The 21,048-nt window shown below is 40.6% G+C and overlaps 1 protein-coding gene and 1 long non-coding RNA gene across 2 annotated transcripts in view; one reads left to right on the forward strand and one right to left on the reverse strand.

Annotated features, from left to right (window-relative positions):
- The window catches only part of LOC108073992 (F-box/LRR-repeat protein 16), a 30,298-nt gene extending 10,602 nt beyond the window's left edge, over positions 1-19,696 (reverse strand). The window contains exons 1-4 of the mRNA XM_017165845.2: positions 19,316-19,696; positions 13,085-14,502; positions 7,349-7,522; positions 7,155-7,272 (exon numbers count right to left, since the gene is read on the reverse strand). Of these exons, the coding sequence (XP_017021334.1) occupies positions 7,155-7,272; positions 7,349-7,522; positions 13,085-14,296 (1,504 nt within the window). The 5' untranslated portion in view covers positions 14,297-14,502; positions 19,316-19,696. The remainder of the gene's footprint in view (positions 1-7,154; positions 7,273-7,348; positions 7,523-13,084; positions 14,503-19,315) is intronic.
- Positions 7,188-9,305, forward strand: LOC138928326 (uncharacterized). Its single transcript, XR_011444846.1, has 3 exons — positions 7,188-7,266; positions 8,228-8,374; positions 8,442-9,305. It is a non-coding gene; the product is annotated as an uncharacterized lncRNA (long non-coding RNA).
- Positions 19,697-21,048: the final 1,352 nt, after the last annotated feature.

A 21,048-nucleotide genomic window follows, 5' to 3' on the forward strand; every position in this document is an offset into this window, starting at 1 on the left:
TCAGTACACTGTATCCCCTGCTCTATTTTCCTGTATTTTCTCCACCCATTTTCCTGCGTTTTCCACGCACAACACATGGAACGGGTACGGGTCACTGGTCCTTGTCGTCCTGACTGTGCGGATTTGATTGGCAGTTGGCCGGAGAGCTCCTAGAGTCGTCCTCCCTTGTGACTTTGCTCACATCTTTTCCTGGCATTTTCAAAAGCGAAAATTGTTAACCCAGTTTCGTGGCCTGTGTTGTCTGCTCGAGTCCTTTTCCGCTCTGCTTCTTGAGCATTTCCACGGAAAACTTTAATGACGTCAATTACTCCTTCCCTCTAACGTTAAAGTTGCACTGCAGCAGTTTGACTTGGGGATTTTCGCATTTTAATTGCTGAGAACTAGTGCAGCGGTTGTGGTTTGGTTTGACTTAATTATAGTTTAGAGTTGGAATTTATATTATTTATAAAAAATTTAAGATTTTACTGGCTTTAGTTAGAAGTTTGCCCCATTTATTGCTATGGTTAAACATTTGTTTATACTCTCAGTTGACAGCATCCTCTGGCTGTCCAGGGAAAGTGATGGAAATTCCCACAGCTATCACTCTTCCAGAGGCCCTGGCTTAATTCCTAGCTGGGCCTGGGCGCCTGATACTGCTAATATATAGGACACACGGTGACAGCATCATCAGCATTGGTTCCCCAGTGAGAGTGCAGCTCCTCCTCCTCCTCCGCTTTCTCCTCTTCTTGTGGACTTCCGGCGTGCGTCATTGCGTGCAACTATTTCCGCTGTAATTCCGAATGCGTGTGCCTGTCTCTGCTGCCATCAAATGCAATTAAAACTGAGTTTCACTCGCCCACGCGGTTGTAGGGTTTTATTTTTTTTATTTTTACAACGACAACCCTTTTGCCAGGAAAGTTTCTGCATGTGGCAGGCGCCTCTCAATTGGCATTACATAAGCCAGCAATTATGTTCCTTATGGCCTGGCCCTCAACTTTGAACTTGCTTGTTTGCATATATATATATATATATATATATATATATATATATAAATATATATATTCATGTACATATTTGTATAGTCAGTTGTTGGCAGGACTTTCAGGGGGACGCTGGGCACAAGTTTGTCCTTGTCCTCCATCTGATGTCTGGGCCTGCATATGCATATTCCATTTAATTTAAATTATAGTCTTGCCTTTGTCAGGTTCATTGGTTGTATATTCTTTACAGAAATTGGAATTGCCTTGGGTAGATTATACCTAAGAGCACTTAATTCTAGAGGTAAATGTTTCATTTATTACATTCTTTTGTCTTAAAAATAAATAAGTAAATAACAAGGTAAAGGCTTGACTTTATTTGCTAATAAAAAGATCTCGAATGCCATAAATAATAGAGAAACAAATGTAAAATAAAACTGATTTTGATTAAAGGGAATTTATTAAATATTAAATACCAATTTTGTTATTACAATTTATTACTATTTAAGGTATAAACAAAGACTTATCCCAAGGCTTTCTTCATCCTAATTCTTAAGTAAGTTATTTCAAGCTTTAATTAAATCCTAAGCTCCATAACAAATTTTTTATTCAAGACATAAACAACCTGATTTCCTTCCCAAAACATTCTATATTATTTCAACAAAGTTTCTTTATGCTAATTAAATTTTTCTCTCGCCAAAAGTATACCCTGAAGTCTCACTCTAAAAAAAGAAGCTACTTTTAATGACCAATTTAAAGTTTTTCCAGCTTCATAACACTTTATACTGCAGTCTCTCCAAGTTTTATACTTTTAGTAAACCCTAACAAGCTGCATTTAATTAATGAAAATCGCCGCCAGTGCACTTTCCATGTCGCTGCATCCACTGCATCGCGGATACCCTTCAAATCACACAACTTTGTGCGAATTAAGCCAAGTTCATGGTCACTGCCAGCTGACAATTGATTGACAACTTGGCCCTAAAGGAGGGGCTATGCGTGCCCTCACCTCCCCTCGAACAGCTTTTACAAAAATAAAGTTAATTAAAAATTGCTCAACAAAAGAGAGAGAGAAGAGAATGAAAGAGAATAAAATACACAGGAGCTGCGACGCGAGCACCTTGAAAATGCAAATGTAATTAAATAAACACGACACCCGACGGGCGCCCATCAGCAGCGGGATCAACCGCGACCAGGATTAGATGGACAAAGTCTAGGGGGAAGGGACAACGGAATTCCTACGGCTATATGGCAGCTACAAACCGGGGAACTTATCAATTTTGGGTGGGGGAACTTATCCGAGAGGGCGGACAGCGGGCGTTGCCGCCGGCTGAGGAAGATAAATTCGATGTCTCGGCGAGCAGGAATTCGGTCTTTGCCAGGGCAATAGCCAGAGAGAGAGAGAGGAGAGTTGGGGGAGAAAGACGGCCAAGATAAATAGAGGAAGACCCACACAGCAACCTTATCCACTGACGAGTTTAACGTAATCAGCATTTGGGTGGTCCTTGTTTTAAAAGGAAAATGGAGGCACAAGAAAAGGATTCTTTTGGTCTATTTAGTTTTTACTATATATAAAATGTATTTAAATAGATTTTATTTAGCTTTATAATACAGTTTGTGTGGCAATAATATTTTAAAAATATTTCTTAGACAAAAGAAAATATAGATTTTATATAAATAAAATATTTCTATTATATATTAAGACATTTCTGAGTCATATATTAAATGATGTTGTAAAAGAACCAGTCTAATTCGTTGCCAAACCTCTAACAGTGTGACATAACTAACATAAAATATTAATTTAAGCATAGGAAAAGGTATAGCATAATGCATATAATTTAAAATATATTCAAGTAGTATTAAGAATTCCGTATTTAAATTGAATTAAATGGAATGGAATTTTCCTTTTCCTATTTTTCTAAATTTAAATAGAAATGATTAAATCTAAAAAAATCCCTTTCATTCGTCTATTAACTTTTGATTTAAATATAAAAAAATGAAATATTTTTTTAAGAATATTAAGAATTCTGTAAATAAATTACTTATATAAAAAAGCAAATATTTTTTCTCAATTTCAAAAGTTAAATAAAACCTAATTTAAAATTGTTTCCCTTTCACTTGTTTCCATTCATCAAAGTACCACTGTATCCTTGGTATAAACAAAATCATTGGCTGGCAATCCTCGCCTGCTTTTTGGGTGATATTAAAGGGGGTAGGTTGTGGGCGGAGAGCATGCACTTTGCGGTTAAATTGATGGACATGTCGCTTTCGCGTCGACAAGTGCAATTGTTCAGGCGCGAAACGAACCGCAACCACTTCATTAGCAGTGGACCTCCCCCCCAGCTCATTCCACCCACCGAATCCCCCAGCAATCAAGCATAGAAGAAGCTTATTATCCTAGGGGCGTAACCCTCAACAGCTGGTGGGGATCACAAAAGTATATACCCTAACAAATGCAAGTAATGTCAAAGTTATAATTTGCTTAGCCAGATTTTTCTATACAAAAACGTTGCTAAAAGTAGGATCAAGTTTAATTTTTAATTTCCACCCCTTCTTCAATTATTAATTCCTGGCTACGCCCCTGTCTGCCTCTGCAGCTGTGAATGCCTCACATCGAGTGTAAAGCTTTGTGGGAAAGGTAGAAAAATTTGATTTGTCGCCTCGACCATGTTTGTAGTTGTCGCCATTCGTTATTTCTTTGCTCGGACGCTGGTAAATGAAAGGCGGCATTTCTGTTGACACTGTTAATTAATGGGAGATTAACTTGTTCATTGTTTCGCTTACGTTTCGCCACTCGCCATTCGCATTTTCGCATACTCGCCTTGTTCACGTGCGAACTCATAAATCACGCATACGCCCGGTTGAACGACCTCGCTGGCAATTAGCCCCGCGGGCCAGCAAGGGCGTCCTGTCAATGTGTCAGTCAGTCAGTCAGTCAGTTAGAGCGGCTAGCGGCTCTTCCGGTTCCGCCAGCGAGTCGGATTGCGTGCCAAATGATGTGTCACCTCGCAATCAAAGTGGCAAAATAGCAACTGAAGCTTCAGTGGCCAAAAACCAAGCACAGGGAGAAATATGAGCTATAACTATTACGATAAGGGTAAGAATTAAATAAGGATTACTTCTATTTGATTCTAAGTAATCTTTAAAAATGTATTCTTTTATAGAAAAAAAAGGATTGTTAATAGAAGTTGTAGGCAAAACTTTCTCACAGTGTCCTCTGTTTTAGCCATAAAAAAATACCCCTGGCAGTTGGCCAGCTAAGCGACAGCTGAGCCTTAGCTGTCTCCCGAGTCCTGCCTCCTGTGTACCGCGTCCTGTCTGCAAACCTGGGAGCCTGGCCCAATTCAATTAGATGCCAAATGCAATTAGCTAAATGGCTTCTCGATGTTGTGATAAGCACCCAATGCCACTGCCACCGACAAAACGCTCTTTCATGGCCGGCGGGTCGTGGCAAACGGATGGGGAATTGTTATTAAAAGTTTGTGCCACACTCCGGCGGGGCAAAAGTTCAACATCAGGCAACTGTGAACTGTAAACTGCGAGTGGGTTTTAGCCAACTTCTGACAAGGGTTTAGACTGCAAGCTGCCAGGGAACCAGACAAGGTTGTGCTTTAAATGCAGCCAGAAGTTCTGGGGTTAAAATAAACTTTAAGTGACCATAAGGCATTTGTAAGTCACTTGAACTTGATTTAAATATTAAGTATTAAGAGGGGAAAGTGCTTCTATATTTTCCTTTAATTTTTCTTTATTTTCCAGCTAAAAATTACTTTAAATTTTATTAAAAATGAGCTTGGTTTATAACGGAAATTAATGAATAATTCACATGTCCTTCGGGGCTTGAGTGTTGCCATTAATTAAACACGTATTTCCGGTACATGCGGTCACTTGGAATAAATCGTAAAATAAATACAAGGCAACTTCCCTATTAATCTCTGTTTTTCCCTGGTTTTTATTTGAATTTTTCTTCTCCTTTTTTTTTTGTTGACTTGCTTATGCTTGCTGGGCAAACAGTTTATGATTGGGCGGCAATTTATACAAAATGCCGCCATTAAATATGGCGCCTATTTGCTGATGTCCTCACGTAAGCACCGTCCACCGCCCAACACAAATACCCACAGACACAGGCAAACACACACACACACACAGACACAGAAGCCAATCTTTGTTATACGGGGCGAATGTGTAATATGCTTTTCATACTTTTGTAACTGGCATTTTGGGCTTTTGATGCTCCCTCATCCATCAAGCTGTTTGCAAACGCACCGAAAATATGCCTGAAAACGTTTGTTTGTGCAAGCTTTAATATTTCATAAATTTTCCTTTTTTCCCCTCTAAGCTGTAAAATTCATAGTTTGTTTACTTTTTGCAGCTACTGTGCAAGGAGGTCCTATGATGGAACGGTTTTTGTAATGGGATTACACTGAGGTCATCGGGAAAAATGTTGAATATTTATTTGGAGCTTAAATTGGGAAGGTTTTTAGACTTGGAATTCGTTGATTATTTTCTGTATATAATTTATTATGATAAAATGTATATATTATGGTGTAGAATTTATTCTGCTTCATGATTGTTCTCCCAGTGTCCTTATGCAAATCCCTTTAGCTATATATCCTCCAACCTGCGACTGCAACCGCATCGATGTTGATCACTGAACTGCAATAATTCGATTTCGATGCGCAGCTCAGCAGCGAGAAATCTAGCTGGTTAACTGCTGAAGCCGTAGGAGTTGGCAAGCGGCAAGGAAGCACCTGGGGGGAAGGGAAGCCATCTACCTGAGCGCCTCCAGCAACCTGCAGCTTAATTTGCGGCGCAGAGCAGCCCCTTAGCCTTTGTTGATTGCAGCCAGGAGGAAAGGCGGAAAGAAAATGACGTGCCATGAAATTGATTGCAAAGTTTTCAACCCAAACTCAGTCTACGAAACAGACTGAAGAGCTAGGAGACTCCGGGACTCGGGACCTGGGACCTGGGAGCCAGGACTCAAAGGTCAAAGTAGTAAGCAAAGCGAAAACAGGCGGAGGGCTCTCAAACCTCTCGAGTGGCAGCAGGTTTATGTTTGCCTGTCGCTGTCGATCGCATTTTAAATGAGTTTGCATTCCAGGCACCTGTAAAAGCACCCTAAGCACGCTTTAAAATTGCTCAGCTAAAGGGCAATGTGCACCTCAATTAAAGTGGTTTTATGGCCAAGTTTAAAAGGAAACAGAAGGATATGTTGGCTGATAGTAAAACAAGCTAAAGTTGCTGTTAGTTGGGAGTAAGCTTAATCAAAGCTTTGATCAAATTCTAAAGGTAAAAATGTGACTATAAACTCTCTCTGTTTTTAGACTAGCTAATTCTGTTATTTATTTATTTATTTTTGTTTAATTTACTTGCAAATTCTTTGGTTTTCCCATAAAGACTCCTGCCGGAAAGCAGAGCTTGGACCCTGCCAATTGGCATAGAGAAAAGGGTTTGACGTCAAAGGATATAAAAATAGTAGTAGCTGCTCTGTTGGACAGGAAATGGGTGAAAAAAAAACACACACAGCATCGTCGCACAAAAAGTGTCCCACAAAAAGTTTTCAATTAGTTGAGTGCAGTATTTAGAATTGGTGACGAGGGGCCTGCCCGGAAGGACATCCGTGAGGAATGGTAACTCCCCTCTGCATAGTCACTCCATTTACAATGTTATGTCCGCATTATGTATTTCTTACAGCTCGGTCTCCAGGCGGCACACTCCCGGCGGATGTCCCTCACAGCTTTTTCGGAATACTATCAGCACGGCCGGGAGCCACATCAACACACTCGTCCAGCGTGGAGGCATCCACATGGCGGAATTAAACATTAAAGCCAATGGTAAATGGCTTTTAGCCTCACTCAAAAATTCCAATTGCGTCCGGGCGAAACGAAAGCTATTTTATTTGTTTTTAATTTTTAATCACTGAGAGTAATTTTATAAAGTATTTAGATCTTATTCTGACTTTATAAATATATTTAATTGTTTTTTAAATAATAAATAAATAATTGAACTCTAAAATAATAAAGGAAACTCCCCTCTAAACCGTCTTAAAAATCTCCCCCTTTTAAATTTGTCACAGACTTTTCTCCCCGTGCATTTTGTGTGACAAATGGGCTCCAGCTTCCATCCATCCCCACCATCCCACCTTACACGCTTTTACCATGTTACTTGATTAATTTCTGGATGAGGGGACAGTGGTTCGCTTACCGATATTAACGATGCCATGGTTGGTTAGTTCCCAGCACGACTGCAGTCGCAATATGCTGAGGCTGTGGCTCTGCTTCGGCGAGAAGTAGCCTAGCGCCGCATCCGTGACATGGTAAGCCTGTTGGGATTGGGGAAATTGGGAGAATCAATTAGTTCCGAGAAACTCGAAAAGGAGGAGGAAGGGGCGGACTTGCCTGCAGCGAGAACTCGTAAAGGGAGGGCAGCAGCTGGGCCACCGCGCCCACCGCCTCATCCGCTATATTGATGCAGTCCGCCAGAGAGAGCGACACGATGCGGGGCGTCAGACACGCCCACAGACCCGCCTCGGTCACCTCATTGCAGCCAGCCAGCTCCAGTTCAAACAAACTCTGGAAAGTTAAAGGGAAATAATATTGTATATTGAATATATTTTAATTTAAAGGGAAAATGTTGGAGAAGTTGTTAGTGGGTTGATTTTATTTAGAAATGCAACTATTTTATAAATTTATAATAATAAATTCTTTAAGAATATAAGAAAATTGCCTTTATTTGTTAAAGATTTAATTCTAGGGCCCTAAAATAAATTCAAATAAATACTTAAAAGACAGACAGGAATTCTCGTATCTTGTAAATAAAATTCCATAAACATTTCCATATACATTTCACACAGAAAACGAAAAACGCTGAATTTATATTTTCCATAAACAATTTATAGACTTGCTGGCGTTGTCATAGGTTATGCTTGAATTTGATTTATACAGACATCAATATTTATTTTTGCATTTCCTAGAGAAATTATTGATGCCAAATAAAAATATAGTTTTGTTTTATACGATTTAAGTTGTATTTTTGCACGTAAATATTACTTTTCTCATGACAATGAACTTGATTTCTATAAAATAAAAGAAATATTTTGTAAATTCTATATACAACTGTTTAGAGAATTCTCACAAAATTCCTATTTTCTCTATTTCAACAAAAAAATAAGAGCTATATACATTTGAAGGTGTGACTGCTCTGTCGTCAAAACGTCAAATGTTTTTATGAGCTGCCATCCATAAGAATTCAAAAATATACTTTTGGACATTTCACAGCTTTCACAAATGTTGACATTCAGCTGAGCAAGAAATATAAGCCAATCACAGGCGAGTTGGAAAATAGGAAAGCAAAAATACCTCTGAGTTTGTAGATTTTACATACAGAAAATATATAAAAAGATACATATATGCCATTAAGACCAGGTAAATATTTTATAGAATATCCAGTGAAATGTTGAATACATTTTCACTTAATTAAATATTATTTCAGATGACAAACGAGGCAGTTGGCTGTGTTTAAACCTTAACAAAATTACCATTTTGTTTGACCATTTGAATTAGAGTTTAATCTAAGCAATTAGATGGCTTCAAAGTTGTGTAAAATATAATTGGGTCTCTGTATTAATGGCATTCACTCTATAATATATATATATATATCATTCGGTTGACCGTAAACAAAACGCAGAGAATTGCATTCCGTAGCTCTTGGTTTGGAATGCGAGCAAATTGAATGAAAAACCTGGACCACAGAGAGCCAAACAAATTACCGGCAGTTAAACTGGGTGCCACCTGCAACGATAAAATAACCAAAAGGCAGCGGGTATCCCATGAAATTAATTTAAATCTGCTTGGATTTACTTTTCTGCTAGCTAAAAATAATGGTTTTCCCAGCGAGCACTTTAAAAATCTGTTGTAACTCGAAAGACTTTGACCTTTTCAAGAGCAGAAAAAACATTTTGAGAGGAAGTCAAAGCGAGGAAAAACACATCACATCTCGGCGGTTCGAGTGGCAGACTTTGTGTCGCTGAGTGGACACGGTTGCCATTGTTGTTTGCCACCCGGGGGGACCGTTTCAGATATTCCCTTTTCCCTTTTTGCCGGAAACAAAGCAACAAAAGCGATAAACAGCAAATGCAGCCGGAAGCACGTTATAAAAATGAAAATCGCAAGGATGCTCACATAAACACGAAATATATATTTATAACCCTGGAAGGATATAACATAACCCACTCTCCCGCACGCTGAATCATAATTATTTTTATTGCAGAGACACAAAACGGGAATGAATTTAATCCGTATTATTAATGGCAATACCCAAGCAATAAATCATAATTAAATCCAGGCTTCATTTCGTTTCTTAGCGAGGAGAAAAAATAAGGCTTAAGTGCGGGTTTGTTTAAGAAGAACATAAAAAGAGACTAGATACCAATGTCTTATGGGTTTTTATAAATCAAATGCAGTTTAAAAATATATTTATTTATTTATTCATATATCTAAAGCTAAAAATTAGTACTAAACTACTTGAAAATATAAATTATAAGTGGATTTTAGGTGATTTTATTTAACTAAAAGTAAGCCTAAGCCAGATTAAATCCTCTTTCCTAATCATTTTTTTAATACCTGTGAAGATATTAATTATTTTGATTACCCTCTAAATTTGTTTAGTTGTTGACTGAATTTTAGAAATTAAAAACGATAAACTTACTCCCCAAGTTCATCTTATTCTTCAGCTACCTTTATATCCTTTAAAAATCCTGCATAGTCCGAACTCATTAGCGTATTTAATGTTCTAATTACCTATATGTATACTTTATAGTAACAACATTTACATGTCCTTTAATTGGATTCTGTTTCTCTGTTAACTTGGCCAACAATCAACCATTCAACCAGCCAGGGGCAAGAACTAGCCTTCGGCATGACTTCATTATGAATGGTAAATGCTTGGTTGTTGTTTTGGATTTTTCCCCGCCCATACTCCTTTTTGTTCTCTCTTGTTTTTATGGACAATTGTGAAAGTTTTTCCCTACACGTAGCGGTAGCCAAAGTCGAGGAAAACTTTTTGTAGGTGCCATGTGTCAGGCAGAAGCCAAAATCGATAGGAAAAGTCAAACCACGCAAACGGGGAGTTCCACAATGAAATGCTAATGGAGGCACACACGGAACACACGCATGCAAAGGATGTGTAACTATTTAGCCGGAAAAAGTTTTTGCCGTGTTTTTCCCTTTACGGTTTTTGGGGTTTTTCGCTGAAGTACAGCAGTTTTTTGGCTTGGTTTAAGTTTTGGGGAAAAATAAATGAGAAATTGGGCAGATTTACACAGAGCTACTGGAACTTTGGGATTCTTTAATCTCAAAATAAGTTTCCTTAATATAAAACAACTTAAACCCCTTTAAATTTAGCTTGAAGTTGCATAATAATTTCACTTGAAATACCTAAAGGTGCAGGAAGCGTAGCATAATTTTGTGGGTCAATGGGTGTTGGGGTTCAACGAGCTCCAGCCACCACTCCCAAGTCAACGCTTCGCAAGAAGCAGCAATGCGGAAGTCGCCCCGAGGCAACTGCAGGACATTTCCCCATTAAATATGTATAGGAATGCAGGAAAGTCGCCGCATTTCCGTTGCAGTTGACTGCGGTAACTAGCATTAATTTCGCGTGCATGTTGTGGCTGTTTCCGGGGAAAAGGGGGGGGGATAGAGGTTTTCCCTCTGCAGAGTCCCAGTCTGAGCTCTCTCTCAGCTCCCCAAGGTCAAATTCCAAAGCCCCATGCGGTTGATCCGCTCGCATCATTGCAGGGACAGGGGCCCATGGCGAACCCAACTTGTCCCCAGTGTGTCATTGTTGTTGACATTGCCAGCGACAACAATTTGCAATCAAACCATTTGTTGAGGCTTCCTGCACACACACACGCACACACTCGCACACCCTCTCTCTGGAACTAGGCTCATAAACATGACATGCATTCACAGTGGATTAATTCTGACATCAGCAGCCCTGAGTGACGTATGTATGCACGCTAGGGTGGACCAAAAGAGCCTTGTTTTCTTGGTTTTATTTTAAGATAATTTTTAGAAAGGAAAACTTGATGGAAAGTGTTGTTTTCAGATTTTAAACAAAACTTTTTAACACTAGATTTAGTTTTTTAAAACTATTTAAGAATTTGTTATAGAAAAATCTCTTTTATATCTCTCAAAATTATTAAATTTAGATTAAATAATATTTTTGTTACCTATTTAAACCTTTTTTTAAAGAATAAATCACTTTCCATCACTCATACGCAGTGTTGCCCGCTGCTTAACTACAACTTTTAACAAGAAAAACATTATTCAATACCCCTTTTTGAGGTTTAAAGATAATTTGTAGAAGAAAACTATAAAGAGATGTCTTCATTTTACCCCTTAAGCAAAGCTTAAATCAGATTATTCCCCAGTTAAGATTTTTTTGAAGCTTAATTCTCTTCCCCATCACTCATACGCAGTGTTGTCCTACGCTTACATAAAACTAAAACAATTCTTTATCCCCTTGTTTGATTTTCGCTTTAATAAGTAAATATTCTCGCTAACTTAATGGACTTTTTCCAGAAGTTTTTCCATAAAGAATCACCCTAATACCCTAACACACACACAAAGAAAATCAGAGAGGCGCCAAGAGCAGGAGGTGACCGCCAGTCAACTCATTGAGTGTGTGACTGACTGAGCTGACAGGACCGCAAACTTATATAGGAAGCGGCTCCACAGAGGACTTGGCCACAGCCAGTTTCACCAACATTATCCACTTTACGGACTCCGCTCGAGTGTGTGTGTGTGTGTGTGTGTGATGTATATGTATTTGTGTGTGATTGGGCCATTTCCGGTACGCCCTCATGCTGGGCCCCTGGTGGGTTAGGTTCCCCAGATTGCCCGGGATTGGTCCATGAAATGAATGGATTAGTTTGCCCAGGGCCCTCCACACCGCAGTTGGCCATCAATTAAGGTCCCCCACTTGTTCATACGCCCAAATTCGATTGGGGTTGCTGGAGATTATTATTGGGACAGGTCTCAGAGAGATACAGAAAAAGATGGGAATGGTAGTAGAGGCAATAATAGCGAATGGGAAATGGGATTAACATTATGGGTTATGTGTGATTTCTGTCTTGATTTTAAGTGGGTATTTCTTTATTTGTTTTGGTTTTTATTATTCCTTTCTTTTTCTCTCTCTCCATGAAGAATTTCTTCTATAAACCAAATCTTTTATAGAAATATATTCCACCTTGTTTTTCCTCTATCCATGAAGAATTTCTCTTCCATATTCGAGCCCCAACTCATTAATGATTCACCTGGCGGCGCGTGGAAATTATGAATGCCTTTCGAGTGCTTTTTCCGTTTGCCCCACAAATTAGCGCAAAACAAAATAATAAGCTAAATTAAATGATATTTATGAACGGGGCTTTGATGTGATTTGCATCTGAAATTGATCGCATCAATTCATTATGCTCGCAAATTTCTACTCTACACTTTTCAGGCTGCCCGTTGATGACACACTTTGTGGCTCTGACACGTTTCATTTCTCTGGCGCGCGGCACAAGTCCCGAAATAAAATGAAAATAGTTGCCGCCCAGATTTGTGTGCGAATTTATTTTCGGTTCTGGGACTGACCACTGTCAACTTGTCAACGCGCACACCCACAAAAGAGATTCTTGTTCGCTCTCAGAAAATAAAGAAAAAAAACATCCAACTTCGCAGGGGATTTTTAGGGGAAGTTAAAGGGAAGGGGATGGCTGGGTCCGAGCTGGGAGCAGCTGCTCTGCTTGGGACCTTGGGGCCAGATTTTTGGATTTTCCGGCCTGCCCTAAGGCCATGTTGTCTTGCATTTTAAACAAACGACAGTCCATTATTTGAGCTAGAAGTGGGGAAAAGACGTATAAGAAACATAGTTTCCACACTAGCAACATTTTCTTGGACTTTCTTGTGTTTTCTTGAGATTTTTCTCTATTTTAAATTCCAGTTTTTAAGCTTTTCCACTTTCTAGATTTAAGAAAGAGAAAACTCCTCCTTAAAACTTCTGTATTCTTGTATTTCCCTGTGTTTTTCACCATTTTAAATTCAAAGTTTCAAACTTTCCAATTTTTTTAGATTTTAAAAAGAGATAAAACTCACCTGCAAATGATCCAGGAGCGTCTCCAGCCCCCGATCGCTGATCGAGGAGCAGCGCAGGCTGAGCGAATGGACGTGCTTGGAGGCCAGCGGGAAGGAGTGCACCACATCCAAGGCATCCTCATCGGAGGCACCCACCAACCCTAAAGCATGAAATCCCCGACGTATCAGCGAGTTGTACAGCTTGCCGCGATCACAGCCCGGCATCTGGCGAAGTTCCCGGCACTGCAAAGTAGGCAACAAACCGCTCCAGTAGCGCGGACTGCGGTACAGTGTGTCCCGCCACTTGATGCACACCTGGGCCAGGATACGCCGCTCGTACGGCGAGAAGTACTGGAAGAAGCGGCTCAGAAAGCGGTCGTCCAGCATCAGCAGCTCGATGCTGTGGATGGGCGGCGGGTGGAGCTGGTGCTGCATGATCAGCGGCGACTGATTCACCGCCATGTTCCCGTACGGATGATGCAGGTGAGGATTGGGCAGCTGCTTCCTCAGCTGCAAAGGGGTACCACCACTGCCGATGCCACCGCCAGCGGCCGCCTTCTGTGCCGCCACCATGCCCATGGTGCTAAAGGTGGGCGATCCTGGTCCCACACCGCCGCCCGGTATGGTTATGTTCATCTGCTTGGCAATGGACTTTACTGTGGGCGTGGGCGGGGCTCCCAGGGGCATGCCTGTGGGCGGGGCTGGACCCACCATCACGTGGTGGTTGGAGTTGATCAGCGTGGAGGCCTGCAGCTGGAGATGCTGCTGCTGGGACTGCTGCAGTTGCAGTTGCTGCTGCTGCTGCTGCAGGAGGTGGTGTGTGGAGTTGGACACCTGCGGCTGGCCACTGGGTATGGCCATGCCTCCGGGACTGGGGCTACTGCCTCTGGAGGGTTTGTCCGGCGTCTGGGGAGGATTAGCATTGCTGGCAGGCGAAGCAGCGGCAGTGGAAGCCGCCGGCGAGGAGGAGTTACTATTGGCGCCATTCGATCCCGATCCGGAGTTGGAGTTGCCACCGCCGCACAGAGCGTTCGTCACCCGCTCCATTACCGATGTCTTGCCGCTGGACGTGGGCGGTGTGGGCGTGGTACCGGCTGCGGTGGTTGTGTCCCCGGCTGCACCGCCACCGGAGCCACTGTGGTGATGCTTCGAGCGCAGTCCCAGGCCGTTGATGCGCTTCGACAATTCGGCGGAGGCTCTCTCGACCACGCCCTGCGCCGAGATCGATGACATGGTGTGCTGGAACAGATTCACCTTGCCACCGGGTGGAAAAGCTGTTCAGGAAAAGTGGAGTTCTCGTCTTCTGTGACACTCCTTACTCCTTTGTGGTTCTCAGTGTGTGTGTGTTTTTCTGCTCGAGAGTCTCGGTTATCCTTTACATCCTTTTGCTCGCTCTGTGCATTGCTGACCCTTTTCACCGGCAATTAGCGAGGTCCAACCTGAAAGGTAAGACGATACATGGCGTTAATGGGGGTGGCTTTGGCTTAGGGGTTGAATGACTAATGGTTTACACATGATTACCACATAGGATTATGCGTGCATTTATGAATATTGAGATATTAAAATACATTTGGGGAGATATTATAAAGTATGTAAGTTTTAAAGTCTGTAGAAATCCCTTCAGTATCCAGTAAGCTCTCCAATCTTTGCTTTATTTCATTGCAATTTGTTTAAATATTTGTATAATTTATTTATAATCAAGTATACTTAAAGAAACCTCTACTTTTTCAACTGCAATTACACAATTTGTGTAAAAAGAACCAACTGCAGTTTGTCACAAACTTTCCAATGACTTCTCCTAGTATTGCCTCACGTCGAACCACATTTACTGGCATTTTCTCCTACCCCACGACGTGACCAAGTTAAAAAGAAAGAAGGCCAAAAGCGAACAGATTTATGGCCCACTTTCGCGGTGTTGGCGTGCAGGCCATAACCTCCGACCTCCGACCTCCGACTTGTTGTGGCTGCCAGAGTTGGCCGATAAGCAAACAATGTTTCCACCGATATAGGACTAGGACCAACCCAGAGCTGCAGTCTAACTAAGCCAAGGTAAGGCGCCAATCGGTGCATTGCCTTTAAATCGGCGGAAGTGATAAATTCCGCAAAAGTTAGGCGGGGTCCTTCGAGTCTGTCAAAGATGGGTAATGGGATTACAAAGGATACACTGATATTAGAGAAGATTTAATGCTAAAGAGCTCTGAAATAGGTTAAACTTTCTCAACTTTTGTGTTACTAATATCAGAATTATTAAGAAAAAGATTCAAGAACTTTTATCCTTGAAAAGAAAATGCAATTTTAAATATTCTTCATAAATTTCCTCCCTCCTTTAACGGTAATTGTTCATTTTAATGAAGCAAATCAGATTAATCGATTCCCAGGCACTCTCTGAAATGGATACATATTGCTTTCATTCTCCAGAACATAAATAAAAAACTTAAATGCTCAATTAACCGAGGAGAGCTCAAAGCTTTTCCTCTTATTTCTGCCTCAATCCTGCCCATCAAGGATGTACTTTATATAGAGTACAGAATTTAATTGCCATAAATGCGCGCGGATTTCGAAAGGGAAAGACCTTGGAGAGCTCCAAGGTAAGCGCTTATCGTTTGGTCCGCCTGGCTGCATCCTCCTCTGACTGAGTCTGGCCTGTCCCAATCTTTGCCATCGTTGCTGTCTTTCCGCTTGGACGTGAGCCCAAACAAAAGGCAGTCCAGGGAGGCGTGGCAGAGACATTGACTGAGCTTTGTCTGTCACTTCCGCTCCGAATGCGGAATGTTCCGCCAGAAACCTAACCTTAAAAGGGGGGAAGTCCTGGCCAGAGATGGAAAGGTACCAACATTGTCGATGGTTTTATAAAAATATATTTTAAATCTAAATTTATATGGTTATTTTCAGCTTTAATTTATAAACTAAAATTTAACAACATATAATTCCTTTTTATAATTTTGTATTAAAAATTCAAGTTAACCTTAGAGTATCTAGCAATCGTTTTGTTCAAAAAACTCCTCTTCTCAATGTGACTGCTTTTTATTGTTGAGATTTGATTGTGCGACAAATGCAAATACAAATTTTTGGGCTCCGACATGGCAGCCAAGAGTTGGCATTATCCAAGCAGCCGTCGCCTCGCCCCTTTCCGTCTGTTACAAGTTACACAATCCTCCTTGACTTTGCCAAAAAGTACCAGCTGTGAGAGCTGGGAGATGCGGTGGATGCGGCGGAAGGACTCATCCTGGAGGATACTCAATTGGGTTACTCGGAGTGGAAGAGAGTGCCTCGTCGCTTGGGTGAAAATTGGCTTGATAATTTTACAAATCACTGTGCATGTGGAACCCCCCGCCTGCACTTGGTTAATTTAAGCCAGATTTTTGTAAAGACGGAAGTAAAGGATATAAAATAAAAGGAAATATTTATCCCTAATCTCTAAAAAAGAAAGAAAATATTAAACACAAAGCTCATTTTATAGTGCACTCATAAAACTCATTGAGTTACTCGGTACCTTGTTAAAAATTTATAGAGCTTTCAAGAGCAGCCAGTGGAAGCTAGTTTTGGGCTATGCCTTTGCCCTGCCCTACAATGTTTAATTATAGTCTCAGTAATTTGATTAATACTCCCGGGAAGTGCATTTCCCCGCCCAAAAGCCCCGCCCTTTGACCACTGCGACATGCAACTAAAATTTGGAAAAACTTTTGCTCTGTTTTTGCAAGGAGCTAGGAGAAAATATACAGCATGCTGCAAGCCCAAATACACACGAAAAAATATATGTAATTTTAGTTATGGTATTTTTAAACTTTGATTTGTCAAAAAACTTATCTTAAAAAATATGGATAAATATTTAAATATTAATACCCCTTTGAGGGCACTATAATTTAAGTCAGAAGCTTGAAACGGTGTAAAGGAGTCATTTCCGACCCTATAAACCATATATATTCTTGATCAGCGTCAACAGACGAATCGATCTAGCTATGCCCGGAAGAAAAAAAAAATTTTGAATTTTTTTCAAAAAAATGAAAGGGGTTACATCGTTAAATTTATCAAAAATTAACAAAAATTCAATTTTTTAAAAACGTTAAATTTATTATACAGATTTATTAACTTGATTAAAACTAACACAAAACTGCTTTCGGAATTGAATTTAATACTTTTTTGACTTAATTATGGTTTTTTTAAACTTTGGTTTTTCAAAATTCCTCCAATATTGCAATTCCTTAATAATCTAGGATATATCTTTCAAACTTATATTAAATCCTTTGTAGGTAAAAGCCAAAGAAAAAGGATATTAAATCTTTGAAAAAATATAAAATCGCACCTAAAATTCATTTTTTTTTTAAGTCCCCTTTAAAGGTAAGTAATCTTTTTTTAACGTGAAAAGCTTATGTTTTTTGCAGTGTTCCTATAAATTTATGTCCTTTCAGTGACTCTGTGTGTGTAGCGAGTGTGCGGGAGGTTGTTGTTTTTGTGTGTGTGTGCCTGTGTAGTGTATTTCATATTTGTGCGCCCTGCGCCTCGTGCGCATTTTCCGCAGCTTGGCTCCGTGTCTATTTTTGGAGTTGGTTTGAGTTCGAGTTCGAGTTGCCGCTTGCGTTCGCGTGCTTATTGGATTTTGCCGCCCCCTCCGGCCTGCCGCTCTGTGTCAGGGCCCTGCTCCACATTCCACTCCACTCGACTCCGCACGGTATGCCCGGATCCGGGTCTAAGTCTGGGCCCAAACCTGCCTGCTGCTGCTGCCGGGGTGTAACAGCAGCAGTATCGATTTTCGTCGACTCTCCGCTCTCCGGGCTCAAAACAAAACAAAGTGCGGAGACAGCAAGGAAAAATAGTAACCCTCCTGGATAGCGAATGTCAATATTTTTCCGTTCCTCCGTTTCCCGCTCAAGTTCAGTGTTGTTTGGTGCTGCTGCTGCTCCTTTGTCCCCATCAGCTGGGAGCCAGAAAATGTGTAACGCTTTGTTCCAAGAATGGAGCGAACAAAACACGGGGACTGCGAAAAATGTTGCACGTACGAATGGAAAGGAGGTGTGGATGGATACCCAACATAATTATAGAAGCAATGAGAAACCCTGGGGAATTAGCCAGTAAAACAATTAAATAATTATCAACAATTAAATAATAATCAATGTACTGGTTATAGCAGCATAATACAGAGGGTTTGATGGGGTCAAACAGGATTAGCTTGTAAAAGAACAAGGATTGTCAGGAGGACACTGTTACGAGTAAGATATTTTCTAAAAGAATTAGTTTAAATTTTAATTGGTTTCTTAAAAATGTAATTGTTTCAATAAACTCAATATTTAAATGCTAAAATTCCTAATGATTTATCAAGAAATAGACTCAAATTTAAATTTAAAACGAACAATGTTTTGAGGTTTAATATCGAAAGAATTCTTTATCTACATTTCAAAGCTGCTTTAGTGAAACAAAAAATGATTTAATTTTGTAAAAAAAGCCTTTTAATATTAACCAAATTTAGCTTAAAATAAAGACTAAACCTTTCCAGAATTTCTTAAATTTTAAACCCCATATTCCTATATTTAAGGACTTTCTAACTCCTCAGAAAAACCCCAATTAGCATAAAATAAAACTGCATATAGAGCTTCTTTCCCAATTAAAATTCAACATGGAAATATCTGTCCCATATTGCAGATTTATTATTCTGGATGCATCCGCAGATTGCTCGTTGGAACCCAATCTCCCGGTTGGGTTTATTCTAAAATACCAAACCAAGTCACGATTCGATTCCCAGCAACTTGTATCCTTGCCGTACGTCAACGTTCGTTTCTGGGTCACTATGCAACTTTGACCTGATTTGTGGAGTAGGCCGACCATATATATGTACATATATACTATATACACAGCACAAGAAACATATGCAGTCGTGTTAATAGTTTTCTCAATGATTATGCAAAATAATAAAGTAAGCAAAGGACCTTAAAGAAATCCACAAATCTATGAGCTCCATCTGGGCCTCGTGGGGAGACGCGCCAGGATGTCTAAGACCATTATTGTGATTATGGCAATGTCGCTGGTGGGCGGCATGACATCACAGACGCGGGGTGGTGTCCACCACACAACACCACCACCCCCTGGGGGCTGTTAGCGACCGGCTCTCTATGTACTCGGGGGTGAGCCATACAATTTCCCTAGTCAAGAGGGTGAAACTGGCCAGCAACAAATCACGTGCAGTAAGCAATTTTTAATGTTTTTAAATTTAAAAAAAAACGGTGTTAAATAATCCTTGTTTCAACTGGGGAAACCCACCTCTTTCTTGCCCTTTTCTTATTTTATATAATAAGGTTTGAACTCGGCGTCTCATACAATAAAAATCAATTTGGCAAATTTTGCGGCGCCGCGTTTTCCCAATTTCTCTTTGTGTTTAGCGTGGCTTTTCCTCAGTTTCCCGTATTCGCACGGAAGACACTCACAAAAACACACACCGAACGGAAAACACACGCGAACAGGAAAACCAAAAAGCCGCAAAAAGAAAAGCCCTCCGTCCCGCAGACAGTGGAGGAAAACTGCAGTAAAAAAAACGTTCAAAACAAAAAACTCTTTTAGCCCGCTTTTGTCGCCTGTAATTGTTGTGTGTTTTCCGCCGTTGGAAAATTGTCGAGCGGAAAAGCGAGGAAAACGAGCGTTAGCGCGCACGACTCAAGATCCAAACTGCAGGCGGATGCCACCAGCGAAAGTGGGAAAGCCTGTTTCTGTTTTCCCCCGAAAACTAGCGAGAGAAACGGAGAGAGCGAGGGCCTGCGCATTGCCTCGCGGAAAAGCTCTCCCATGGACGTGGTTCTGGGGGGTTGTGTTGGGTTACTTCTCTCTCCGATTCTGCGCCCTGCTCTCCGCTGCAAAGTAAACAAGAGCTCAGGTGAAACATTTGAAGGTGGCGCCCACTTCCACTCTCCCCCAGCCCCCCTGCGGAGTGGGGCTTTTCCGAGGAAACCAGTGTAGCCGCTAAAGGCCGATCGCCGTGGGCGTTCACGTGCAGCAGTTGGAACTGCAGCATTTAATTATTACTGACACAGTGCTTAATTTGATTTAATTTATTTAATAATATAAATAAATTAAAGTTTAAGTGCCTGGTCTTTCAGGGGTATTGTAAAGGGTGCCACGCCATTCGGTGTGGATTTTAAAAATCAATTTAGATATCCTCTACAATTTTCGAAGGGTTACTTTTAACTCTTAGACAACTCTTAAATAAATTTATTTATTTAAAATACATAGCGATATTAGAAATATATTTAAGAAGAACGGAAATATTAATTCCTTTGTTATATTAGTTTTTATAAAAAATAAATATACTTTTGTTAGAAACTTAATGATGATGAATTCGCTTTACCCAAAAATTATAATTAAAAGATCCCTCATAAACTTAATGATTACGATTGCTTTGACACAATTCACAAGATAATTTTAAGAACAAAATGTATATAATTTGTATAAACTTTAAAATATTAGATATAATAAAAATTAAAGTACATCTCCATCTCTTCTTTAGTGACACTCCACGAGTATTTACCAAATTTCTATGCATTTTATTTCCATATTTGCACTCTGTGGCTTTATGGAGAGCTTGGCATATGAGCCCTGTGTTTGCTTTCAAGTGCTTTTTGGCCGCACAAATAAGTGAATATAATCCAACAAGTCGTTCTCTGGTTGCCACCGCCACCGCCACCGACGCCGCCTTTGTTTATCCGGGAGAAGTGCTTAATATTTCATGCTCCACTGTCTACAATCGTCTATTTTTTAACGCGAACTTCGCCTTACGTTCGAGTGCATTCCGGTGTAATCCCCCAGAACGAGGCTCGCCCACACAGGACCTCAGTGCACAGAGACACAAACAAAACAAAGCGGTCGCTGCCGCCGTCGAGGGGTGGTGGGTGGACTGTCCCGAGGTCATGGGTCAGGGGGCGTTGTGGTGGTGTGTCGGCCGTAGACAGGACCTCCTGCGTGCTTATTTGGCAGGCAGCACCACATTTCTGTTGTCCTCGATG

Source organism: Drosophila kikkawai, chromosome 3L, assembly GCF_030179895.1.
Source record: "Drosophila kikkawai strain 14028-0561.14 chromosome 3L, DkikHiC1v2, whole genome shotgun sequence".
In the NCBI taxonomy this organism is placed as follows: Eukaryota; Metazoa; Arthropoda; class Insecta; order Diptera; family Drosophilidae; genus Drosophila; species Drosophila kikkawai.